Below are 23,733 nucleotides of genomic sequence, written 5' to 3' on the forward strand. Positions count from 1 at the left end.
TAGGATTTACACAAGCTCCAGTCTGGATCCAGAACACCTGAGAAGAGATGATGCTGACCCTCAGAGGACCCCAGATGATGCTAACCCTGAATCAACAAACAGAACTAACAATTATTGCTAAATGTGTGACTGAATCATATAATAAATTAATTAATAATATTGATAGTTCATCGTCTAGCTGACTACGTCTTGTATTATTATTTTTATTTTTATTTTTTCTAAAATCCTGTCAAATGTGCACAAACTACTAGCTACTACTAAATATTGTAGAAACATAATTTTCTGTAAAGTTGCTTTGTAACAATTTGTTTTGTAAAAAGCGCTATACAAATAAACTTGAATTGAATTGAATTGAATTCAGATGCAAACAGATCTCAATTGGAATTAGAAGAACCACTAGTATTTTTCTGTATTGCATGAATAATTCTTAAGTTGTATTGATTTAAATAGTTTATGCAATTTCTTGTTTGTTTGTTTTTTTAAACACACATATAGGCCTACATGTAGCAATCAACTAACTAATCAGTAATAAACACATCCTGCATTCACAAGACAACAGGTTACTAAATATGACAATAAAGCAACAGTAGTTTTTGGGAAACGGAAGCCATGCAAATTTCCAGGCCCCAGTGCATACTGGGAAGCAAGAGCAAAAGCTGTGCCTATATAAGAAATGCTTGAATGCTTAAACAACTTTTTTAAATATATAAACCAAGTCAGTATAGTCTTCTAACTGAAGAATCACCCCCAGGCTGATAGTGTATTCTGAGATGTACAGTTATTATAAGAGAGAGATTTAGGCTATTCAAAGTTGTTAGCGAATGTAGTATAGCTCAAAATTAAAGGTTAGCCTAGCATTAAAGATTATTTATCATAAGTCATAATGAAGTAAATAATGTCAGGAATTGTCAAAGCAGGCTACTTCCGACAATGGAAAGCGAATGACGTACAATCACGATTCTTCATTCGTTTGCATACAACTTTGTGGTTAAGAAATACTTGTACTATTTGTGTAAGTTAATAATGTTTATTAGGCCTTTATTAACTTTCGAGGTTTTGTTAGTGGTAAATGAGTCACTTCATCAACAAACTCATAAGGACTTTGATTTGAGTATATAGGCCATATTGAGAATCATTTTCATAATGCTGCCATATTTATTTACAGAGTAATCGTCCTAAATGAGTTATGAGTACCCCTGTTTTTATTACAGGTTACTCTATATTTCAGGCTTGTAATGGTCATTTTAAGTTAGAGCCATTTAACAAAAAAAATGTGCTAAACAGTACCTTAATCAATAAAACTAAATAAATACATATAAATGAATTAGAAATACTTGTACTATTAGTGGAAGTTAATAACGTTAATTAGGCCTATTGTTAACTTTATAGGTTTTGTTAGTGGTAAATGAGTCACTTCATCAACAAACTCCTAAGGAATTTGATTGGAGTAGCTAGTCTATATTGGAAATCTGGAAGTATGTAAATCGATGTTATTTTTAGCGTGTCTGCATTGTAACTGCATTTGGCCTTGTTGTGTGGACTGCCGCCCTTAGCTTTAAAACGGGAATGCTTCATTCATTAGTAATCGAGTGGCTATTTCAAGTTGAGTCCGCGATCGTGAAGGGCTTTGAATCGCGCGTGTTCTTAAAAATGAGCCCCCACACTCCCAGCCATCCAGCATCTTTCTCCGTCGTGCGTCCTTCATGCACACAGCAGCACATGGTTACAATCAAGCCCATAAATCAGGCGCCTCCGATCGAATAGTCCGAATTAAGCACACATGCACATCAGACTGGGACTGACTGCTGTTGCAGTAGAAGAAGCGAGAGAAACAGTCACACATCAGGGGGAGGGATGGAACCAAAAAGCCTCTATAGTGATCAATATCTGACTGTCTTTTGTAAATCGCTGCAGTGCTTCACAGGTGTACACTCGAGTATTCTCATACGGATTGACTGAACTGGAGCCACATGTCACATGTGCTTCATAGGAAGAACCGGGGCATCATCTGCTGCAAGCTGGATCTGGAGGAGGATGCTGCGGCAAGTGATACACAGAGGGCTGAAATCTTCCTTCTACTGGCTGGGTTTGTTCGTGAGCAGGCATCCGGTGTTCTTCCTCACCGTCCCCGCAGTCCTGACCATCATTTTCGGATCCACGGTGCTGAGCCGGTTTAAGCCCGAGACGGACCTGGAGATCCTGGTCGCCCCGACGCACAGCCTCGCGAAGATCGAGCGGAGTCTCGCCAACAGCCTCTTCCCCATCGACCAGTCGAAGCACAAGCTGTACTCGGACCTGCACACCCCCGGCAGATATGGCAGACTCATCCTGCTGGCCAAATCCGGGGGAAATATCCTGGAACTGGCCGAGCAGGTGCTCCAGGTGCACAAGAAGGTCCTGGATATGCGTGTCAATTATAAAGGCTTCAATTACACTTTCGCGCATCTCTGTGTCCTGAGCCACCGGGACAAGAGATGCCTCCTGGATGATATCATCACCATATTCGAAGACATTCGCTTAGCTGTTCTGTCCAACAGCACTTTTGCCAAGGTCCCCGTGAGCTATCCGAATACAACATTAAAGGTAAGAGACATACATTGTCTGGAGCACAAGCGGCTGTGTTTCAAAACCTCGCGAGTCGACTAACGAGACAGGTTTTTTCGAGGTTTTTGAGACGCAGCCTTTGTGTGCGATGGAGCGACATTGCAACAATGAAACGGCAAAAACCAGCTCGGCATAATGCGACTGTGCCTCATAAAACCTTACGAAACACTCAGAATTATGAATAGACTCCGTGCTGCTGTAATCTAGTGTGTGCAGCCTCGGAATCAGCTGCATAGTTCTCTACTGCACTCTGAGGAGCCTGGTGATGCAATGTCCACTGGAGGACACTCAGAATCTAGACTTTTACCATTTATACCTTTTGCATTATATTTAATCAATACAATTAAGACAACATATCACAAGCAATATTATTAATTAAATAGGCTACAACTGTTTACAATCCATGTATCAATTAGAAGAGCTATGTGTTAAACCATTCAGATGCAAACAGATCTCAATTGGAATTAGAAGAACCACTAGCATTGTCTGTTATTGCATGAAGAATTCTTAAGTTGTATTCATTTAAAATAGGTTTATTAATTTTTTTAAAAATATTTTCGAAACACATATACAGGTAGCAATCAACTAACTAATCAGTAATAAACATCCTGCCATCACAAGACAACAGGTTACTAAATATGACAATAAAGCAACAATGTGGGAAATGCATTGTAGCCATACAAAATTTTCAGGCCCCAAGTGCATGCTGGGAAGCAAGAGCAAAAGCTGTGCCTATAAGAAATAATTGAACATAAAACTGCTGAAAAATATATAAACCAAATAGTTTAGTACAGTTTTCCTCATAATTTAAAATGATGTTCACCTAAATTTTGATCATAAAAATATAAACATAATTCTGTTGAATATACCATTGTTTATATATGTTGCGTTTCACAATCAATCTACGGTAGCACAGAATCATATATTGCTGTGTATTGTTACTCAGTAAATATGACGATCAAGCAACAACAGTTGTTGGGAAACAGTGAAACCATGTTAATTTTTCAGGCCCCAGTGCATGCTGGAAAGACCGTTGTTGGAATTGTTATTAAAAGGTGTGCTTATTTAGGAAATGTTTGTAAAGCTACTTAATACTTTGATTTATCAATAATCTAAATTAGTTATTCTTGAAATATTCTAACAGAATACATATTAGTTAATTTGCCACCAAACATATCAGCATAAATGAACATAATTCTGTTAAATATAGTTTATACTCATAATCTACGGCAGCATAAAATAATTTCCTGCAGCATATTGCACAATCAATTTCAAGTGTCCTGAACTGAGATTGAATATGCATCTAGTATGAGATCTGTAAGACACAGACACAGACTTTATGAAAATGCTGCAGCATTCACAACAGTACAGCAAGCCGTATATCTTATTGTTTTCCCAAGCCTACGTCAGTAGGAGTAGGAGCAGGATCTGTGTGAATGAGGCGCTTTCTGTGGCCTCTACAAGAGCTCATTCATATTGTGCCAGTTTTTTTTTTTTTTTCAGAACATCTTGAGGCTGTATTGCTGCATCCAAGGCTACATCGCTTTCTCCGCATAGGGTGATGCACTGTCCAGCTCATTACTGGATGCTGAAATATTGAGACTATTCAGAAAAAAACAATAACACTCAATCTGCTCTGGATTTCATTAATTCAGCATTGTTTGGTGCAAAAAATGTTGTTCAGCTGTGGAGATTGTTTTATCATATTTATCTAGCTTCATGCTGTGGTTTGATATGAGCTTGTGTTTTCCTTTTGCCATTTTTTTTTTTTTTTTTGCCTTACATTTAGCTAAAAGATCCTAAGCACAGGTCGCCATGATTTTGACAAGTAATACATGTTCCTGGATCAACATCTTTTGATGATCCTGGATCAAAATTAATTTCCAAAAATATAGAATTAACCTAATTCCAACCCCTAAACCTAAAAATACCAATAATGTATTTCTAAAATCAGTGGGAAATGATAGCTGATTAACAAGAGTGTAGAAGCACCTAACTCTGGTTTTAAGCCTAAAACAGATATTTCCTGAAAAGTTTTATCTCTATTCTGATTGGTTGATTGGAATGTTGTTCCAGGATCCACAAGGATGTTGATCCAGGAACAAGTTGTATTTGATGAAATCATGCTCACCGCACACACTGCTGCCTTGAGAAACATTTTTAAAATGTATTTATTTATTTATTTTAATGGTTATGGAAGACCATTTTAATACATTGTTGATACATTTTAATACAATGTGTTAAATCCATTCAAATACCAGAACAAATCCACACCAACAAAGCTGCTAATTAACTGGTTTGCTGATTTTGCAAGTCACACATGATTATAGTATGGAATTAATTTGAAAATGCAGCAGTGACGTAGCAAGTCAGCCCTTGGCTCAAATGCAAATTCTTTTTAATGGGCACCAAACAAGAAGTGCTACAAAGAGGTTATCAGCAAAATGTCATACTAAATGCATTGGTTTGCAAAGGCCATTTATATGTCATTATCATCTAAGTAGCCTGATTAGTAACAGTACTAATAATAGTCATAAATTGTCGAGGAAGTTACCTAGTAAATAAACCAATGAATGTCACATGAAACACAACCTTGATACAATATCTTTTCACAACCAGGGGCTGTGTTTCCCAAAAGCAATTATGGTTGCAAGTTACGTCATTGCTTAATAGAATTTAATGGGACTAATGACCATAGTTAGCTAACGCAAGTTTTGGGAAACACACCCCACATCGGAACTAACATAAGTCTAAAATAACCAAGGCCCAACCAAACATCGAAATGTCAATACTAATCTACTTCATGCAAAAAAACAATTGGCATGGCAAAAAAAAATGAAATATTCACATGACAGACATGAAAATGTAAAATGAAGGCACTACTCACATGTTTTAGTTGAGCTCTCTTTCTTTCAGAAGATTCAACCTTGTGACTGACCTCTTTCTCTCCTCTTTAAGGACCCACTTTTACGTTTGTGTTTTTTTTGTCCATCCTTAACCTTGACAAATATGGAACCTTGCACATGGCATGCTGGAAATATTTATCATTGCAATGTTTTAATAATTAACTCTCTCATTTTAGTAAATCATGGCCATGTTGTTCTAATTCGTTCCCTCGTTTTAATTCAATCAAAAAAGCAAACAAATTAGTACAATTAATAAATTGTCCATGTAATAAAATTAGGAAATTAATTCTTAAATAATTTTTTTCCATGCATGTCATTTCAACTTTAGTATTCCTCAGATGTTCCAAGCGTACCAATTATTTAACATATTTTTGAACTGCAGTTGATTTTCACTGATTGCAAAGTACACTTGTTAAATTGCATTCAAATTCAATTTCACTCGTAGTAAGCAACTGGTTTGTTTTGCCTCTAGGATGGTCGAGTGTCCTTTATTGGCCATCAGCTGGGTGGCGTGGCCTTGCCTGCAAACAGCCGGGATCAACAGGTCAAGTTTGCTCGCGCCATCCAAATCACCTACTACCTCCGCAACCTTGGGCCAGTGGTGCAGGACATCATTTCTGAGAAGTGGGAGAGTGAATTCTGTAAGCTAGTGCACCAGCTGGCTACAGACAGCCAGGAACTACACATCCAGTCGCTTACATCCTTCAGCTTATGGCGGGACTTCCACAAGACAGGCGTGCTGGCCAAGAGCGAGGTACTGGTCAGCTTGGTGCTGGTGCTTCTGGCAGCCACCATCTCCAGCTCTATGCGGGACTGTTTGCGCGGGAAACCCTTCCTGGGCCTGTTGGGCGTCCTTACCATCTGCATCGCCAACGTGACGGCAGCTGGGATTTTTTTCATCTCTGATGGGAAATTTAACTCTACTCTGCTTGGGATCCCCTTTTTTGCCATGGGTAAGTGCAGCTTTGTTCACGGAGGCTGCGGTGATTGTGTGTAGGATTATTATAATTGCTGTGTGACTCCTCAGGAGGGAGGGTGTAATTATTTTCCATGGGAGTCATCGGGGTCAATGCTTGTGCAACAGTGGGCTTCCTCATGTAGGGAGAATCTGTGATATTATGAATAGAAATGAAAGATAATTAGAAGCCAACATTTTTGTGGTGCAGTGAAAAATCTAAAAATAAAAATTCCATAATTATGGTGAAGAATGTCAAGTTAAAATTAATATAAATTGATGTAGCTTTAACATGATCTGTGGATCTGATTGATGGTATAGTTAATGTACCACTCATGATAAACAAAGAACCAAATAATGGTGGGGCAGAACACACTGACCTAATGCAGTGGTTCTCTTCTGGTGGGTTGCGGATCTGCTCTGATAGGGCCATCAACCGCAAGAAAACAAACAATTAAAAAAAGCTCAATGTACATAATAGCCTAATATGTAAAAGAATAAATAATCGAATCTTAACACTTTCTACATATTGTTTGTTGTAGACATCACAGGGCGTGCATCCAAACAAATTCTGGTGTTTTTTTCAATTCATGCCACTTGGTAAAACCTAGCCAAATCATGCAGGTGTCAGCAAGGATGGGTTAAATGTGCTCATTTGAGAAAACCATGAACAAAGCTCTGTGAGGTAAAACCAGACTATGATAAATGTCTTACTATAAACATACTACACTAAAAGGATAAACATGGTTGGTGCCTGGCTATTATAAAGTGTGTTTACAGTAAGTGGTGATATTCAGATTAAAAGACACATTGCATTTGTAATAGTGCTTTTATACAGTAAACAGCTCAATAAACAAGTATTTAATTTTGCATAACTTGCATTTTAAACCCTGTATTGCCCCTATATTTACTCTTTGCCAATGGAAAATAGTTACAACAAATTCAATCATCTCCAAACAAAACCGTGTAGTGGTGTTTAGTTTCTGAATGAATCAGTGTGTTGAACAAATCGGCTGAGTGAATGTTTCAATGACTTTTTAGTGAATGAGTGTTGTGAATGAATCAGATAAGTGAATGTTTCAAAATGACTCATTTAGTCATCTTTAATCTCGAATAAATCAACAAATAGTTATTTGTCACCACATTCTGGCTGATATAACCTGTCACGAGTCACAGAAAAAAATAATGGACAGATGTAGAGTAATATAGATAAATGAATTTCAGTATTTGATTTTTGATTATATTTTGCTGTGTTGGATCCGCAGAACCTGATTTTACCAAGTGAGACATGTTCCTGGGACAACATCGTTGTTGACCATGGAACAACATTGTGATTAACCAATCAGATTTGGAGAACCAGATTTTGTGAAGTTTACGCTTAAAATCACTGTTTGGTACTTGTACATCAGTGTCATTCATCTATCATTTCCTCTGATTTTAGGGATTACTCATGGTTAAGGTTAGGTTTAGGTGTAGGGATATGGTCAAGAATATATTTTTGGAGTAAAATGATGTTCCAGGGTCAACAAAATCAGGAGGTGCGTTGGACCCAGTTGATGACAGTTGTCAGATTTGTTCTCCACCATAATAGAGCTTGACTGAAACTTAATTTAGAATTATTAATGTCATAAATTCAATGGTATTAGATAGCAAACATGCCATTGCAGCAATATGCAATGTGAATGTTTTAGCCTGCAGAATATTGATCCTTTTAATGATAATTAGCTCCTTTTCTTTCTATTGTTTGTGCATTTTGGGAGAATAAGGGAGAGTCATTAGTTTCTGACAGTGCTGGGTTCTTTCTGACATGTTATTTTTGTGGACCCCTGGGAACATAATCTAGAAAACTAAAACAAACAAAAAAATTTAACAAATTCTGAGCTCAACGCATCTCGCAGGTGTTAAAAACACCCTTAGATTTTACACCTGTCTAGCTTGTATTAGATGCCTTTAGGTGACGACTGTCACAACCCTCAACTGAGTGGAACTAATTAGCTTTGGATTTAAAGCGTGTTGATCTGTTCGCTCCTGTAGAGTTAGAATCATGTTTTGCTCAAAACAAGGATATACAGGGTGCAAAAGCACAATTACAACCTGCGGAGAATAACGCTTACAGCATTCTTACTCTCAGTCAGTTGCTGCGATGGGTTTGGTTATTGTAGCAGCAAAAAATAATCATCAACCATCAGTTACATGCGGCTTCCCAATTTGAGAAGACGGCAACATTGTCAGTGAAAAGACTAACTGTACTGTAGGATTTTATGATCCTGAATATCCTTTTGGAGCTTGTGGATCAAAGGTAATAATGCTTGGTGCTGTACTGTATACTCACCTCTTAAGCTTCAGCCAGCCATTTACAACGTCCCTAATGATCTAGACCTCTCAGATGCTCAGTCTTATTGCAAGCCTAGCCCAGTGTGAAAGATTAATTGCTCCCTGACCACTGGATTTTGAACTCTTTGCACGGTACCGGAGGACCTGTGATTTACTGTGCTTTGCATTTGAGCTTCGCAAGGAAGGACAATCTGGAGAAATAGATTTTGTCCCGCCAGCGAAGATGAATGGTGACACTCTACACGGCACATCACAATGTGCTGCGAAGACCCCGGGGACACGGGGAGGCTCCGTCAAGTTGGCGAAGTGACACTGGATTCAAGTTTGTGGATGATTCTGAAAGGTCTTTTGATAGACTAGACACATTTGAAATTGAGGTTGTCCTATATATGTTTGGATTTTTCTGGTTTTTCTTTAGTCCTTTTTTAAACAGATTTGGTTGAGGTACATAGTAAATCTTTGTCTTTAATGGGACACAAAGGGGTTGAAACTACACAAGGGTATATTTATATTAGGGGGAATTGTCCCTTTAAAAAGATTTGGCAGAAGATGGATGCTCTGCAGAAAACAATGTGTGACACTGTTTTCTGAGACAATGGATGGAGTGCGTGCTATACCTTCAATTTAAGTTTGGAGGTTATTTTTGTTCAGACGCATACAGCAATTGGCCTATTTATAGACTTGCTTCCTGCCACATGTCTTAGTGGTGGAGCGGCAAATGCTTTGTTCTGCTGACAAATGACAGGATAGGAAATCAATGTCAGACTACTCACTCTCCTCCTGATCTTAGTGCACATACAGTAAAGCTGTTTGCTGTTGGTAATTGAAGAATTAGTTACAGTAGAATTCATATATTCATGGGAATTACAGAAATTATAAAGTTAATTCTCATAATGTCAAATTTATTCATTTATAATTAAAAGGGATGTGAATCCAAATTGAGATTACTTTCAATATTTAGTCAGCTGCTGTTGTTGTTTTTCATGCACCATAAAAGGATCATTTTTAAAGAATCTTCAAGCAGCTCTGAAAATACCAGAAAGGGCTTGTAGAATTAAATAAGAATAATTAAATCGGTTTTATATGGGAAAAAAAATCCACAAATTGTGCTCTGTGTCATGCAAGTAGTTTTAGTATTTCAATTTGCGGTCTCCTTCACCCTCTCCAGAAATAGTCGGAGTCTGCTTTGCTGAATATTCTGAAGCTGAACAGATGCGAGAAGTTCACATGGTGAGCGAGTCATGTTGACAGCAAGGAAATAAAAATTCATAAAAGAAAAGAAATGTGAAGCCAGAAACAGAGCAGTGGCACAATGCCAAAAAAAATGTCAAAGTACAGCCACACAATTTTTTTTTATTTTTTTTATTTTTTTTTATTTTTTTATTGTGGTTTCTGATGCTTTTCAGAAAATGCTAATTTATTTTCCATGTTGTCACGTCATTTAAAATTTAACTGGACAAAGACCTGTCTTTGCTGTAACTATATATTGGCTTAAATTTTATTTCGGAGCTTATCTACAAAATGTGGCGTGAAAATAGCTTCGATTTTGCAAAAGCTGTCAGAATCACAAAGAAAACATTGCTGCACCTTTATTTAGTTTTCCTGCAATCATATTAGCACATTCAATTTGACAAAATTTGACTATGACTATTATGACAGAGAAATGATAAGCATAAAAACTTTGAAAATTATACGAGAAAAGAGATGAAAGATAAATAGAAAACACTGATGAACACAAATAAAAGAACTTATCAAAGAGTAGATTAAGATAAAAAAAGTAGGAGAAAGTATGTGAACTTTGACATTTGTGGACCTCAGAGAACAGTACAAAGTAAAGACATAGGCAGTGCATTACCCCTTTAAGTTAAAATATTGGTTTAGACATCCATATATGTATGTCGTGAGCCATAATGTAAGTGTGTGTACGTGTGTGTGTGTGTGTGCGCGGCGGCGTAGTCACTCCCCAGCACGTCAGTCCTATTGATCGGGCTCATTTAGGGCCACAGTCTGTGGAACAGCATGTGCCCTGGGATCTTGACCGTCTCCTTGCAATTCTCTCCACACAAGCATGATTGTGCCTGGTCATGGCTAACACACATTCACCGTGCCTGGGAAGTCCAATCCCATCTTGATCACCATTCTAGAAACAAACATCATACAACCGGCAGCATTTACAGCAGACCTTTGCTGTCTCCAGCAGGAAAATATAGATGATGGGGTGTTAGTAGATTGAAAACTGACCATTTTGAATGCCATTGATTTGCCTCTGTGCTAGAAGGCAAAAGCAAGTCCTGGGGAAGAGATTAGGGGTCTTACCAGTGAACTACTAATCACAAATGTCTTCAAGCATCACATATTACATGCCATTAAGCCTGTGGCTGGATAATTTGCCATTGTCAGGAGGAAGGATCAGAATGAGAAAGGTTTGTTGGACATCGCAAGCCAAGAGAAAAAAAAATCATTTGCATAGCTTGGTCAGACATGATGTGTGACTACTGAATTGATGCATGAAATAGAAATGGAAACAGAGGTCCAGCTATTCTTCATCCTCCCTCCATTTGTCATTAATACTTCCAGTCCTTTTATCTTTCAGTTGTATGATTTATGTTTCACAGGGTTGTTTTTTTCTCTCTCTGATTGAAAATTATGCAAGATTCTTCTGTTCTTTTTCGTTTAGTGGCTTGCTTCAAGTGGAATAATTGGTATTAAAAATACAAGAGTGTTTTGGATGGAAGCTGTTTCAACTTGACAATATTTTTACTGTCATCTTTATGGTTTTAGACCACTAAAAGAAACAGTGCTGTTTTTAGTGTGGGAGTACAGTTGTTAGGAGAAATAGATCTTCCGGTGAAGGCCTAGAACACACTGACACATGCTGACAGTGGAATGTTTTACAATGACATGAAATGCTGTCATAGATTGTAAGGTAGATTCTCCCATGAGTTTATGTGATTGAAGCCAAGGCGTATAGAAAGCGAGTGATGGAAAAGGGGGATCATAAGCTATTCAACCACTTCCTTGATTGCTGCTTTAGGCTGATGTATTTTTTAAAACTGTACGAGCTGCTACTGTATGTTGTAGTTCATTGTCTTGTTGATATCAAAGTAGCCTCATTACTTTGTGCGAAACTGATAATGAACAATTAAATTGTGGGTTTGAGGTCAAGAAATTTTAATAGATGAAATAGTGTGGCCCATGGCACAATAAATGCAGGGTGTTTTATTCAGCTCATTCTGTGTCTCAGCAGAAAAGTAGGCCATGAGAAAGATCTAAAAGTTTTAACTATTCATTCGAGATGGATATAAGGCTATCTTTTTCTTTTTTCTTTTATTGGACAGTCTTTTTCATATATGAATACTTTGTACTGTATTTTCTCCTGGCTATTTTAAGATTGGTTCTTTATGTTTAGCATAAAAGATCTCAGGGCAGTTTCTTCTTTCTTATTCATACTATGTCTGATTTAATATTTGATGAAAAGAATACATATATTAATCATATTATATTTCATAATAATATTTCACTATATTACTGCTTTGATGTATTTTAATCAAATAAATGCTTGTTTTAAAAAACATTAAAACCCCCAAACTTTTGAATGGTAGTGTATTGTATTATGTTTCCATTGAAATGCCAATCTTGAAATTCCAAGGTAAAAAAAAAAAAGAAGGAAACTTGTTCATTTCCAAACACAGCTAAATGATAGTTCGTAGAGTCAACAGCAGGATTGATGAGGTCCACTCCAATGAAATTATGTGCGCGTAACTCAAGCCCTCTGCTGATTTACATGCGGTGCATTTGCACAAGCTTTTTCATTAGCAGTTGCAGATGCAGCAGATGTGTGGGGTGCCACAAGAAGCAGCAGCCTCAGAAGTGTCACACCATCCTCTCCATCTTCTGACTGCAATCGTTTGACTGGCTCTGCAAAGTGCTCAGGGTCCTACTTAGACACCATTGAGTTGTGTTGAGTTTTGTGCACGTCGCACACCTAATCCTTAGCAGCGGGATTAACGGTGAGCTGTGATGTGTGCCATGTTAAGATAAGGACATGTTCACTGTCAAAGGACATGCTAATTTTGGGCATTTTTGTAATGCAGCGTTCTCAGCATATTTTATTTGTATTTTTGAATGGACAGTGCTGCCTTTATACTGATAATGTCATCCAATAAAATGAAAGGCAATTCTTTTGCACTGCAAAAGCAAGACATGTTTATTTGAGAAATACATTTATGATAAATAAATAAAAGATATGATATGAATGCATAAAAAGCCCATTAAAAGAATAATTGAGAAATAAATGTGCTCACCCCCTAAGGCCATCCAGATGAGTTTGTTTCTTTATCAGAACAGACTTGGAGAGATTTAGCATTACATCACTTGCTCACCAATAGGTCTTCTGCAGTGAATGGGTAACGTCAGAATGAGTGTCCAAATATCTGATTTGTTTCTTACAAACATGCAACTTTTCCGCTTCGTAAGACATTAATATAATAATATATATATAAATCAAGCCATTTTTTTTTGCCACAAAGAAGAACTATGATGATAATACCATGTTGCATGTCCAAACAATGTGGTAATACTTGGAAATTCATATAAATAGCAAAATAACTAAAATATTCTGCACTACTACAAGAATATCTCTTCAGAGGATATACAGGCTATTGTACATATCTTGTCAGTGCTGCACAGAAAGACTGAGACGGTATGGAAGTCCATGTAATATTTTCTCCATCTTCTGTCACAAGTGGACATGCTTTATGAGAGGTGTACGAAGGGTCCATCCGTAGGGTGTTTTCCTGCCGGTGATGGATGTGTTTGCAGCTGCTCTGGTGCTGAAGTTTTAAAGCAGTAATTTTGTTTAATGACTCACTGCACTGCAGCGAAAGAGGTGATGCAGCTCTTTATATTGAAACCACGGCCTCAGAGTAGTTTTCCTCCAGCCGGGGCTGGCTGGAACTGTCCACGAGAGGCCTGTGACAAACTGCCCTCCTTAACTATGTGGAATGTTGTACCTGTTCCCCAGCAGCCAGAGACATGAGGTACAGCCCTTGATTTCCTACCGTACCCCTTGTGAGACTTGCAGGGTACACTGCAGTTCAGGTCCCTAGGTGTTCTCACTAGCATGGGAGAAACACTCTGGGGGAGGGAATTCACTATGAATTAATTGTGCCCGCAGTTTATTTGTGCACGCGGTCTGCATTGTTTCAGCACGCGATTCACTAAAGGAATTATGCATATCCAGTAACACACAAACACACCCACAAAAACACAGCTTGTGCAATGCAATTTCTTTTTTTGCAGGTCAGTGCTGAGTGTTGGATTGTGTAGGATGCTTTGACCATAATCCTGTTTACTACCCTGGGAACTGAATCTGCTATTTAAAATATTTTAAGTCTGCTCTACTACCATTGAAACACAACAATGTAAAAAAAAAAAAAAAAAAAAATATATATATATATATATATATATATATATATATATTAATGTAGTATGTTTTACAAGACAATGTGATAAGTAGAAAGACTAAAATAATTTTTTGATTCAACGTGTTACCTATGTTGTTGTTGTTTTGTCAACTACATTTTTCAGTATCTTATCTATGACGGTGTTTAATTTTTCTCTCTTATGTAGCACTGTTTGTGTGGGCATTTCATGTAAATGAACAGATTCACAAATGAATCACACGTTTGAATCCCTATATATGGCCTCACTGTTGTATGTTGTATGTAAGTATGATAGTAAAGTAAGTCTTGAACAAAAATGGGTCACTCACTGCTCCACGTTCAGGGATACTGAGAGTCCAGTGTCATGCTGGTCCAGTGAAATCATCGTTGAGGTTATTGAAATGGCTTTATTTTAAAAAATCTGTCTTACTCTGTAATGTTTAAGCAGTTTTCTCAGGGCTTTGTCCTTTCAGTTTTGAAAACACTCTATTTGCTTCTGCACTCTTTAACGTTTGGTGCCGCTGCGGCAAAACGTGTCAATCATGTTTCAAGATGTCACTTTTCTAAACACTCCTCTACTGGCCCTGATTTAATTTACAGCCTTGAATGGATGGACCCTTTTTGACAGAGCTTTTCTGAAACAAAATCACTGCCATACAGTAGATGCTATTTTAGGAGTAAGCTTTTGCGTACTGTCACAAGATGACAGAATTAAGATGGAACTGAATCGTTTTACAAAGGAGATGCAAATAAAAGAATAATATAATACTGGATATTAATAACTGAAAGCATTTATAATGGAGAGAATATAATAAAGAATATTTTTCTTATATTTGTTAAGGCACTAACCCAGTGATTCCCAGCTACCGCAGGGGGCACTTAAGCAAGTTTGAGGAGATTAAACCCATAAAACAGAAATTTCTACGTAATTAAAAACTATTCATCTTTTTTCTTTGCAATTAACAGCTCAACACCTTTCCGACTATTTAAGGAAAAAAGATACAAGTCCTTATAATAATTTCCATTTGGATTATGTTAATTCTAAGTGATATGTAGCATAATAAGAAACAGTTTTTCTGATTTGGTGTAGATGAAGACAGCTTGAGTCTCCCTCATTGAGTTGTTGGGCAGCATAAGACAAAAAAAGGCTTGATCTACAGTAGGCAGATATGCAGTAGTTTAGTCATGTTTTGTCTCTTTGTCCTGTTTCATTAGAGACCTTTAGAACTGAGCTCATTTTCTTTCTGCCCTTGACCAGCAGCCTGATGGCACTCCATTTATGTAGTGGTGATTCATTCTCGGCCCACACTGAAGAAATCGCTGTCATTCTGAATTAGAGTGTGGTAATACATTTAGAAGTACCATTCCTTTACCTCTCATTTGTCCTACATAGGGAAATCCCTTTTGCATCATGTTTAAAGGAACGCTCCACTTTTAAAAAAAAATACATTCAGCCGATCTCTGGGTCTGGTGGTAGCACTTTTAGCTTAGCTTAGCATAGATCATTGAATCTGATTAGACCGTTAGCATCTCACTCAAAAATGACCAAAGAGTTTCTATATTTTTAATGTTTAAAACTTGACTCTTCTGTGTACTCTCATTCCGGTGTAATAATCAAGGAATTTTGCTGCTGTACCATGTGTGCTATCATAATATCATTGTGCCTGCTGCATCCATGGTACGGCAGCAAAGCTCCTTGATTATTACACCGGAATGAGAGTATAGTTCCTAGCCATATCAACCTAGAAAATAACAACTTTCCATTTTCAATTGGTCTTAGTAAATGTAACTACAGAAGCGTTACACCATGTATTAAGCAGATTCAATGATCTCTGCTAAGCTAAGCTAAAAGTGCTACCACCAGACCCGGAGATTGGCTGAATGGATTCGAAAACTGTAACATTCGGCTCAGGGCCGTGCACAGGGGGGTCCACTGCCCCTCTGCCCTCATCGACTGAGGTGCCCCTTTTCCCCACCGCTGCGCTCAAAGCATTCCGTTGATTCTGTGAATCCGCTCCAGGTTTTCCCGCTCGCTCCGCTCTCCGCAGCATCACTCACAGTATGTGTCTGCGGCGCTCGTGAACACGACAGTTCACGAAAGCTGTCGCTTTAACAGGTAGGCTATGCAAGACAGTGTTTGAATCTGCGAAATTAGTCATTTGTGTTTTTTGTTTTTTGTTTTGTTTTTTTGTATTTATGTCGGTAATGTTTTGTGCTCTTGGTCTTCTATTAGTGCTAACAACTTGTACAACATATCCACGTTCTAAGAAACTGCTTGTCTAATCAAATTATAATTGTACTGTCGATCAGATCAGATCTAATACAAATAACTACATTTTCTGTTGTTGGCACACTTTGTAGACAAGACAACCATAAAAAACAACAATAAAGGATTCTGAATATGCAAGAGTTTTATAACAAGAAAGATAGACATTAAATTATTTGAATGGAAGTGTAATTATATTACAAGAACATACATGTAATTAGCACTAAAGCCTAACAATTGTATTTAAAATATGATTGTAACAGGTTTGTTATTCATTCTCTATATTAAGATGAAAATGCCTCAGAATCAATTCAACGGAGTAAAAGTGAAAGTCTTGGAACTGAGCCAGAGACAGAAAAAGTTCAGAATGAGAAAGAAAGGCAATACAATGAGACAGAGAGGGAAGAGACAGATGCAGAACAGGAAGAAATGGAGAGTGAGGCAGCCACAGCCATGTATACAAGGGAGAAAAAGCCAGAAGAATTTGAGCTTTTGCTTCAGTTACAAAATCCATCAGATCCTGCTCATGTAAAGAAATACAATGTAACATACAATATGGCCTTCACAAAATTTTCAAATTCAGTAGGACCCTGTCGTCCAATTTTGTTGTTCCCAAAAAATGATCAAGGACGTTCATTTCAGGGACAGTGGTATGAAGAACACCCATGGTTAGAGTATTCTCCTGAGAATGATGCTCTATGTACTGTTTCAGCTGTAGGCTTTTCATGAATGATGAAAAATATATTTGAGCGTGTACTGTCTTCTTTTTTAATTGTACATTTTGTAATAACTGGATAATTTGTGTTAACAAGCAACCACCCCCTTAGTGCCCCATTTTTTGGTTTAGGCCACTGCCCCTCAAAATGTCTGTGCACGGCCCTGATTCGGCTGTTTAACTCTAGGGGCATTGCAAAATAAGCCTATTTTATAGTAGAGTCTTCCTTTAAGTTGTATGTTAGCATCTGAAAAGTGATAAAGTCTAACACCAGAACAGTGAATTGTTAAAGCCTAAATTATCTATGTGCTTTTGTTCTTCAAAAATCCGTAGCAGTCAAAAGTCATTATTTAGAGAAAGTTTATAGTTATATTTTGAATGTTTAAATTAATAAAATTATTTTGATAAAACGTCATTATTTCGAGAAACTTTTAAAAATAATAACTTGTTTTCTCGAAAAAATTAGAAACTTTTTCTTAATATTGATTAATTTTCTCGAAATAATTACTTATTTTCTCAAAATAATTACTTAGTTGCTCACAATAATGAGTAACTTTCTCGAAATAATGACTTAATCTAAAAAAAAAGAAAAAAAAAATCTAGTGTATAATGCTGTAATCTGTCATTAAATAATGATTTCAAATAAATTATATGCAAGTAGTCTTTTGTTAATTTACCAACAAGTTGCTGTGCCAGCATGATAGTTCATGGCTACAGATATAGAGGAATATATTCCAACAAAAATCACATTCATTTTATGAAGGTACATATCTATGCTTCAATGTGAAAAAAAAATGCTTAATGTGGCTTAAAGTACAGTGACAAATTCAGGATAAAATATTATTGATACATGCATATGGGCAAGCATAAGAGTCCAGAATTTAAGAGAATTTTACAGAAATTAAGCATTTTCCTATAGAAAACTGTTATAGAAAATAAGCGTTGCTGTTTTGTGTTGCATTTATATTTTGGATCCACCTGAATGCCTGTATATACAATATGCATGTTCATTAATTTCTGAACTGAATTTGGTTAAATCTATCTTTGTACTTCAAGCCAACGTTAAGCATTTTTCACGTTAAGAGTTTGTCCTACAAGAAGTGGGACGCTGAAGACCAAGAGGATGACGTGGTAACTTTGAACTGAGATGGCTTATCATATGAACATTCTATGCATGCGATGCATGAAAGGGACAGCTAATAAAACAAATAAATCATCGAAATAAACATTTATAAATTAAGTTTATATGTGTAATGGCTTTCATTTCTTCTTAAAATGTCTGGATTCCTTAACTGGAATATTAGTCTGGAATGTTTGAAGCCATAAATATCTGGCAGAGCAACAGTGTTACAAATGAACAAAAGACTACATGCAGATCATTTATCTGAAATGACTATTTAATGACAGATTATAGCTTTATACACTCTTGTGTTGCGCATGCGTGATTGAGTTTTTTTTTTCTTTTCTTTTTTTTCTTTTCTTTTTTTTGTGGATTAAGTCATTATTTCGAGAAATTTTCTTTTTAATACAAAAAGTTTCTCATTATTAGTAGAAACTAAGTCATTATTATGAGAAATTAAGTCATTATTAAGATACATTATCTCATTATTAGGAGAAAGTTTCTCATTATTATGGGGATGAAGTCATTATTATGGGAAACTTAATCATTATTATGAGAAACTAAGTCATTATTACAAGAAAGTTTCTCAATATAACGAGATATTAAGTCATAATTATGAGAAAGTCTCTCATTATTGTGACTTACAAAATCATATTTTTCTCAACTGTGGCGGAACTCACTTAATGAATCTAATTAATCTTCTTAATTGGAGAATGCAAAAGAATCGCTCAAGCAGTAATAGTGTTGTTCATGAGATGGCAGGGTCAACAAATTAAATCCTCATACAATGATTTTGTTGATATTCTGTATATAATGTGGCAAGTGGTGACCCATGCTCACGTTCAGATGTCTTTAATTCTACCAGTCTTTGTGTTCAGTAGTTTAGGTTTTAATTAGCATTTAGCAGCTGCTTTTATTCAGAGCATCTTCCTATAATTCCATTGACAGCAACCCTTTTGGAGCAACCTGAGGCTAAATGCCTATCATAAGTGTGCTTGATGATGAAAGAAAGATTGTGATGCCCCTTCTATGAGTGTATGTAATTGAACATGTAGTCTTTGCGTTAGATAACTGAATCTTTGGCCACCGGGTGACCGTTAGCCCACCATGTGCCCTCCTCATCTTGCAGATGGATTCACACAAGCTAATGGACTTGTTATTCCTCTTAATAAAGCTAAAAGCAGGGAAAGCCAGTCCATCTGACTCATTACATTGGCGGAATTCTTTATGGTTAATTAGTTTTTTTCTCTGTGTCTGTCAGGTCAATGAAAATTTATGATTTTATAGAAAGAGTTAAGAGAGTAGTTTTTGTGACATATTCTTGACAGCGACTGAGTGTTTAGAGATGAGCCGTGATGTCCTTGATGCTGAGTGAAATATTTAGTGGATGGATGAAAGTCAAATGTATTAAAATTTTCAAAAGCGACAGTGTGCACACACTAGATCACATAGGTGGATTTTAGAAGAGTAATTTAATTACTGCTCATCTTACAGCTATCATGAAAGGCTTATTATTCCATAACTCATGTTTAGTGGTTGGCCATTATGACTGATGACCATGCCATTATCTAGCCAATGACTGAAAAAATGCTGATGCACAGTGGGGTCCAAAAGTCTACGGGCACCAGGAATACTAATATGAAATTTAAGTTGTATGCTTCTGAAAACTGAATTTTAAAATAATGAATAAAAAAGAAAAATAACTTAAAATGAATAAGTGACTTTGAGGATTAAGTCAATTGTGGTAACATTTTAGTCAATTATTTTTAGGCTGATGATTTCCTGAATGCATGAAGTGATAGAATTATAATAGTTTTTATTAAATGGGAAAAGTAAAAATAGTTGCATTTTCACTAATAGTATTAGATTTTTGACCTCTACTGTATAATTGAATCATTGCAAAGTATTCATGCAATTACTTAAAATAAATAAAAATAAATAAAATTACTGAAAAAAACTCTAATTTAACACATTTTTAGTTTATTTGATTTATTTATATAGATTACATTTGAAATTCAATCTTGATTGAGGGCTGTGGGATGAAAGTAAAATTGTAAATATTAGGACGAGTGTTTTGGAATATATGTCTAATTAATTTAATTAAAATGCTTAAATTTCACTGCAAAAATTGAAAAACTATATTGCCTACTGATATTTGGCTGTTGATGGATTTTGGAACTGACACATCTATCACTATAATCAGCCAAGTGGGCACAGTTTTCACCCAGTGCCGATAATTTGAAAATGGGCAATTACCATGGCTGATACTGTACAGTATATCGGACTTACACTACTCATGTTTGATGTTTTTGTCGATGAAATTCATGCTGACATTGCACATGCTGTGTAATCAAGTTTCTCTTTGAATTTTCTGAGCATCAAACTATAAATTGCTTCTCTCTTTTTTTTCAGGCCATGGAACAAAAGGTGTGTTTGAGCTTCTGGCAGGCTGGAGAAGAACCAGAGAGAGTTTACCCTTCAAGGAGAGAGTGGCGGATGCATTCGCCGACGTGATGGTGTGCTACACCATGACTAGCTCGCTCTATATTATCACCTTCGGCATGGGTGCCAGCCCTTTCACCAACATCGAATCCGTGAAGGTTTTCTGCCAGAGCATGTGTGTAGCAATCTTGGTGAACTACTTCTACGTATTCTCATTCTACGGCTCCTGCCTGGTGTTTGCCGGGCAGCTGGAGCAAAACCGCTATCACAGCGTCTTCTGCTGCAAGATCCCTTCGGTGGAGTATCTGGACCGCCAGCCCACTTGGTTCAAGACCATGATGAGTGATGGCCACGATTTGTCAACACACCACGACAGCATACCGTACCAGAACCACTTCATTCAACACTTCCTAAGGGAGCATTACACAGAATGGATTACCAACACGTACGTCAAGCCATTTGTGGTTATCCTCTACCTGATTTACGCCTCCTTTTCTTTCATGGGATGTTTACAAATCAGCGACGGCTCTAACATAATTAATCTGCTAGCTAGTAATTCGCCCAGTGTGTCATTCGCCCTGACCCAACAGAAATACTTTAGCAACTACAGTCCAGTGATCGGGTTTTACATCTACGAACCCATTGAGTATTGGAACGCCACGGTACAGGAGCACCTCAAGACGCTGGGCCAGGGCTTTAATAAGATTTCATGGATCGATAATTACTTTCACTATCTGAGGGTCGTGAATGTCAGTGCGTCAACCAAAAGTGATTTCATCAACATCCTCAAGACTTCTTTTCTGAGGAGCCCAGAATATCAACACTTCGTGGACGACATCATTTTCTCCAAAAACGGAGACGAGTACGACATCATTGCATCCAAGATGTACTTGGTGGCCAGGACGACTGAGAAGACCAGGGAGGAGGTCGTGGAGCTGCTAGAGAGACTTCGACCTCTCTCCCTCATAAACAGCATCAAGTTCATCGTTTTCAATCCGACGTTCGTGTTCATGGACCGCTACAGTTCCTCCATCATCTCCCCCATCCTAACGTCGGGTTTCAGCGTGCTTACTATTCTCATCCTCACCTTCTTCCTGGTCATTAACCCACTGGGGAACTTCTGGTTGATTTTGACTGTCACCTCCGTGGAACTGGGCGTCTTGGGTCTCATGACGCTCTGGAATGTAGACATGGACAGCATCTCAATCCTGTGCCTTATTTATACTCTCAACTTTGCCATGGATCACTGTGCCCCCCACCTCTACACGTTCGTACTGGCCACTGAGCATACGCGGACTCAGTGCATCAAGATCTCTTTAGAGGAGCATGGGGCCGCCATTTTGCAGAACACCTCGTGTTTTGTAATTGGGATAATGCCTCTTCTCTTTGTGCCTTCTAACCTGACCTACACACTGTTCAAGTGCTCCCTTCTCACTGCAGGCTGCACAGTGCTGCACTGTTTCGTCATCCTACCGGTGTTTTTGACATTCTTTCCACCCTCTAAGAAGCGGCACAAGAAAAAGAAACGTGCCAAACGGAAAGAGCGGGAAAGAGAGAGGGAGCGGGAGAGGGAGAGAGAGGAAATCGAGTGCATCGAAGTCAGGGAAAACCCGGACCACGTGACCAATGTTTGATTGAAAGATGTGTGTGAACGTAAGTGGTAAGAAATCAGCTCCCGTACACTAGGGGGCGACATCAGGCAGCACTTCACAGATCCAGAGGTGGCCAAGTATGGCACTCTCGCCCCTGGGGTGACCCTCGCGACCCCAGCAATCAACAACAGTGCTGTCCAGAGTTAAAAACCCCTTTTCACTCATTTCTTGTGTACCCTTCATCTAGAACAGTGTATAACATCTGCAGCTGCTAGCTGATGTTAGCCGTTAATGAAAGGTTTGTAAAGGAAGGTTGTCTGTATACATGAACTAATACAAAAGACCTAAAAAGAAGGCCTCCAAAAATGTTATGAGCATGAATCTAAGCAGGTGGGTTCCTGCTTATTTTCGATCTCTAGGGGTATCCTCGAGGGTATTCATATATGTTTTGTAAGAGCAGATATCACAACCAGTCCATTTGCTCTTATTTAGCACCAACACAATTCTGTTTGATCACTCGGTGTTTTTCTAAATGTTATGCACCTCACGTTCCTCCAGCCTTGTGCTTACATAATTAATCGAGACCAACTCTGTTTAAAAATAACTATGTGAAAAATAGTAGCGAAAGGAAGTAGCAAGTTTTCAGCGTCCATCAAATTATGCAGCACTCTCCTACAAATAACCCTTGGCATGCATTTATCACAAATGTCCTGTAGCAAATCTAATAGTGTGTTTGCAGTTTCTCTGGTAGCAGTTATTTAGACATATTCACTGAGACTCCCCCAGAGAGGTCCCACCTTATACCTGGAAAATATCCTCCAAGCAAACCATTAATGATCAGTAGAATGAAACATTAAGAATTGCAAAAGGGGGTTTTCTCCTTTAAATGTTCAGTGAAAGTAGATTTGTCAAAGCTGACATTTTGCTGAAATCCAGACTGTAATTTGTCTTACTCTTCCGGGTAAATAAACAGTGTCTGAAGGTGCATTGTGTGGAGACCACCGACATGAATCACTAAAATGTTTTGCATATAATATTAAACTGCATATGCCATTTAAAAAAGGTTTTCCAGTACACCCAAGTGGCACATTCATGAGAAAAGAGACTTGTAGCATGTCTTAAAGCTGCATTGATATGATCTGTTTGTGTGTTTGTTTGTTTGTTTGTTACAAAACCACAAATCTGGTCATGCACCTGTTCATGTAGCTAAACTGAGCAATGACAAAGATGAGAAAGGTTTCCTTTCTGTTGTATTGTTATTTTGCACATTAGGCAGATTCACTGATGGCTGTCGTCTAAAAATATACAGTATGTGTCAAATCACAAGAGTGGATATTGTTTTTGAGTGTAGCATG

The 23,733-nt window shown here is 37.5% G+C and overlaps 1 protein-coding gene across 1 annotated transcript; it reads left to right on the top strand.

The window, feature by feature from the left end:
* The first annotated feature begins 379 nt into the window (after positions 1-379).
* Positions 380-23,488, top strand: ptchd4 (patched domain containing 4). The gene is made up of 3 exons (XM_026263094.1): positions 380-2,583; positions 5,983-6,463; positions 20,757-23,488. Exons 1-3 carry the CDS (start codon positions 1,978-1,980, stop codon positions 22,418-22,420), a joined length of 2,751 nt encoding a protein of 916 aa, XP_026118879.1. The 5' UTR covers positions 380-1,977; the 3' UTR covers positions 22,421-23,488.
* The last annotated feature ends 245 nt before the right edge of the window (positions 23,489-23,733 follow it).

Source organism: Carassius auratus, unplaced genomic scaffold (assembly GCF_003368295.1).
Source record: "Carassius auratus strain Wakin unplaced genomic scaffold, ASM336829v1 scaf_tig00216420, whole genome shotgun sequence".
NCBI lineage: Eukaryota > Metazoa > Chordata > Actinopteri > Cypriniformes > Cyprinidae > Carassius > Carassius auratus.

Bases quoted from the DNA above. Each gene is read 5' to 3' on its own strand.
- ptchd4 (XM_026263094.1), top strand. From the start codon at position 1,978: ATGTGCTTCATAGGAAGAACCGGGGCATCATCTGCTGCAAGCTGGATC. The intron at 2,584-5,982 runs GTAAGAGACATA...TTTTGCCTCTAG, and splicing joins ATCCGAATACAACATTAAAG to GATGGTCGAGTGTCCTTTAT. The intron at 6,464-20,756 runs GTAAGTGCAGCT...CTTTTTTTTCAG, and splicing joins GATCCCCTTTTTTGCCATGG to GCCATGGAACAAAAGGTGTG.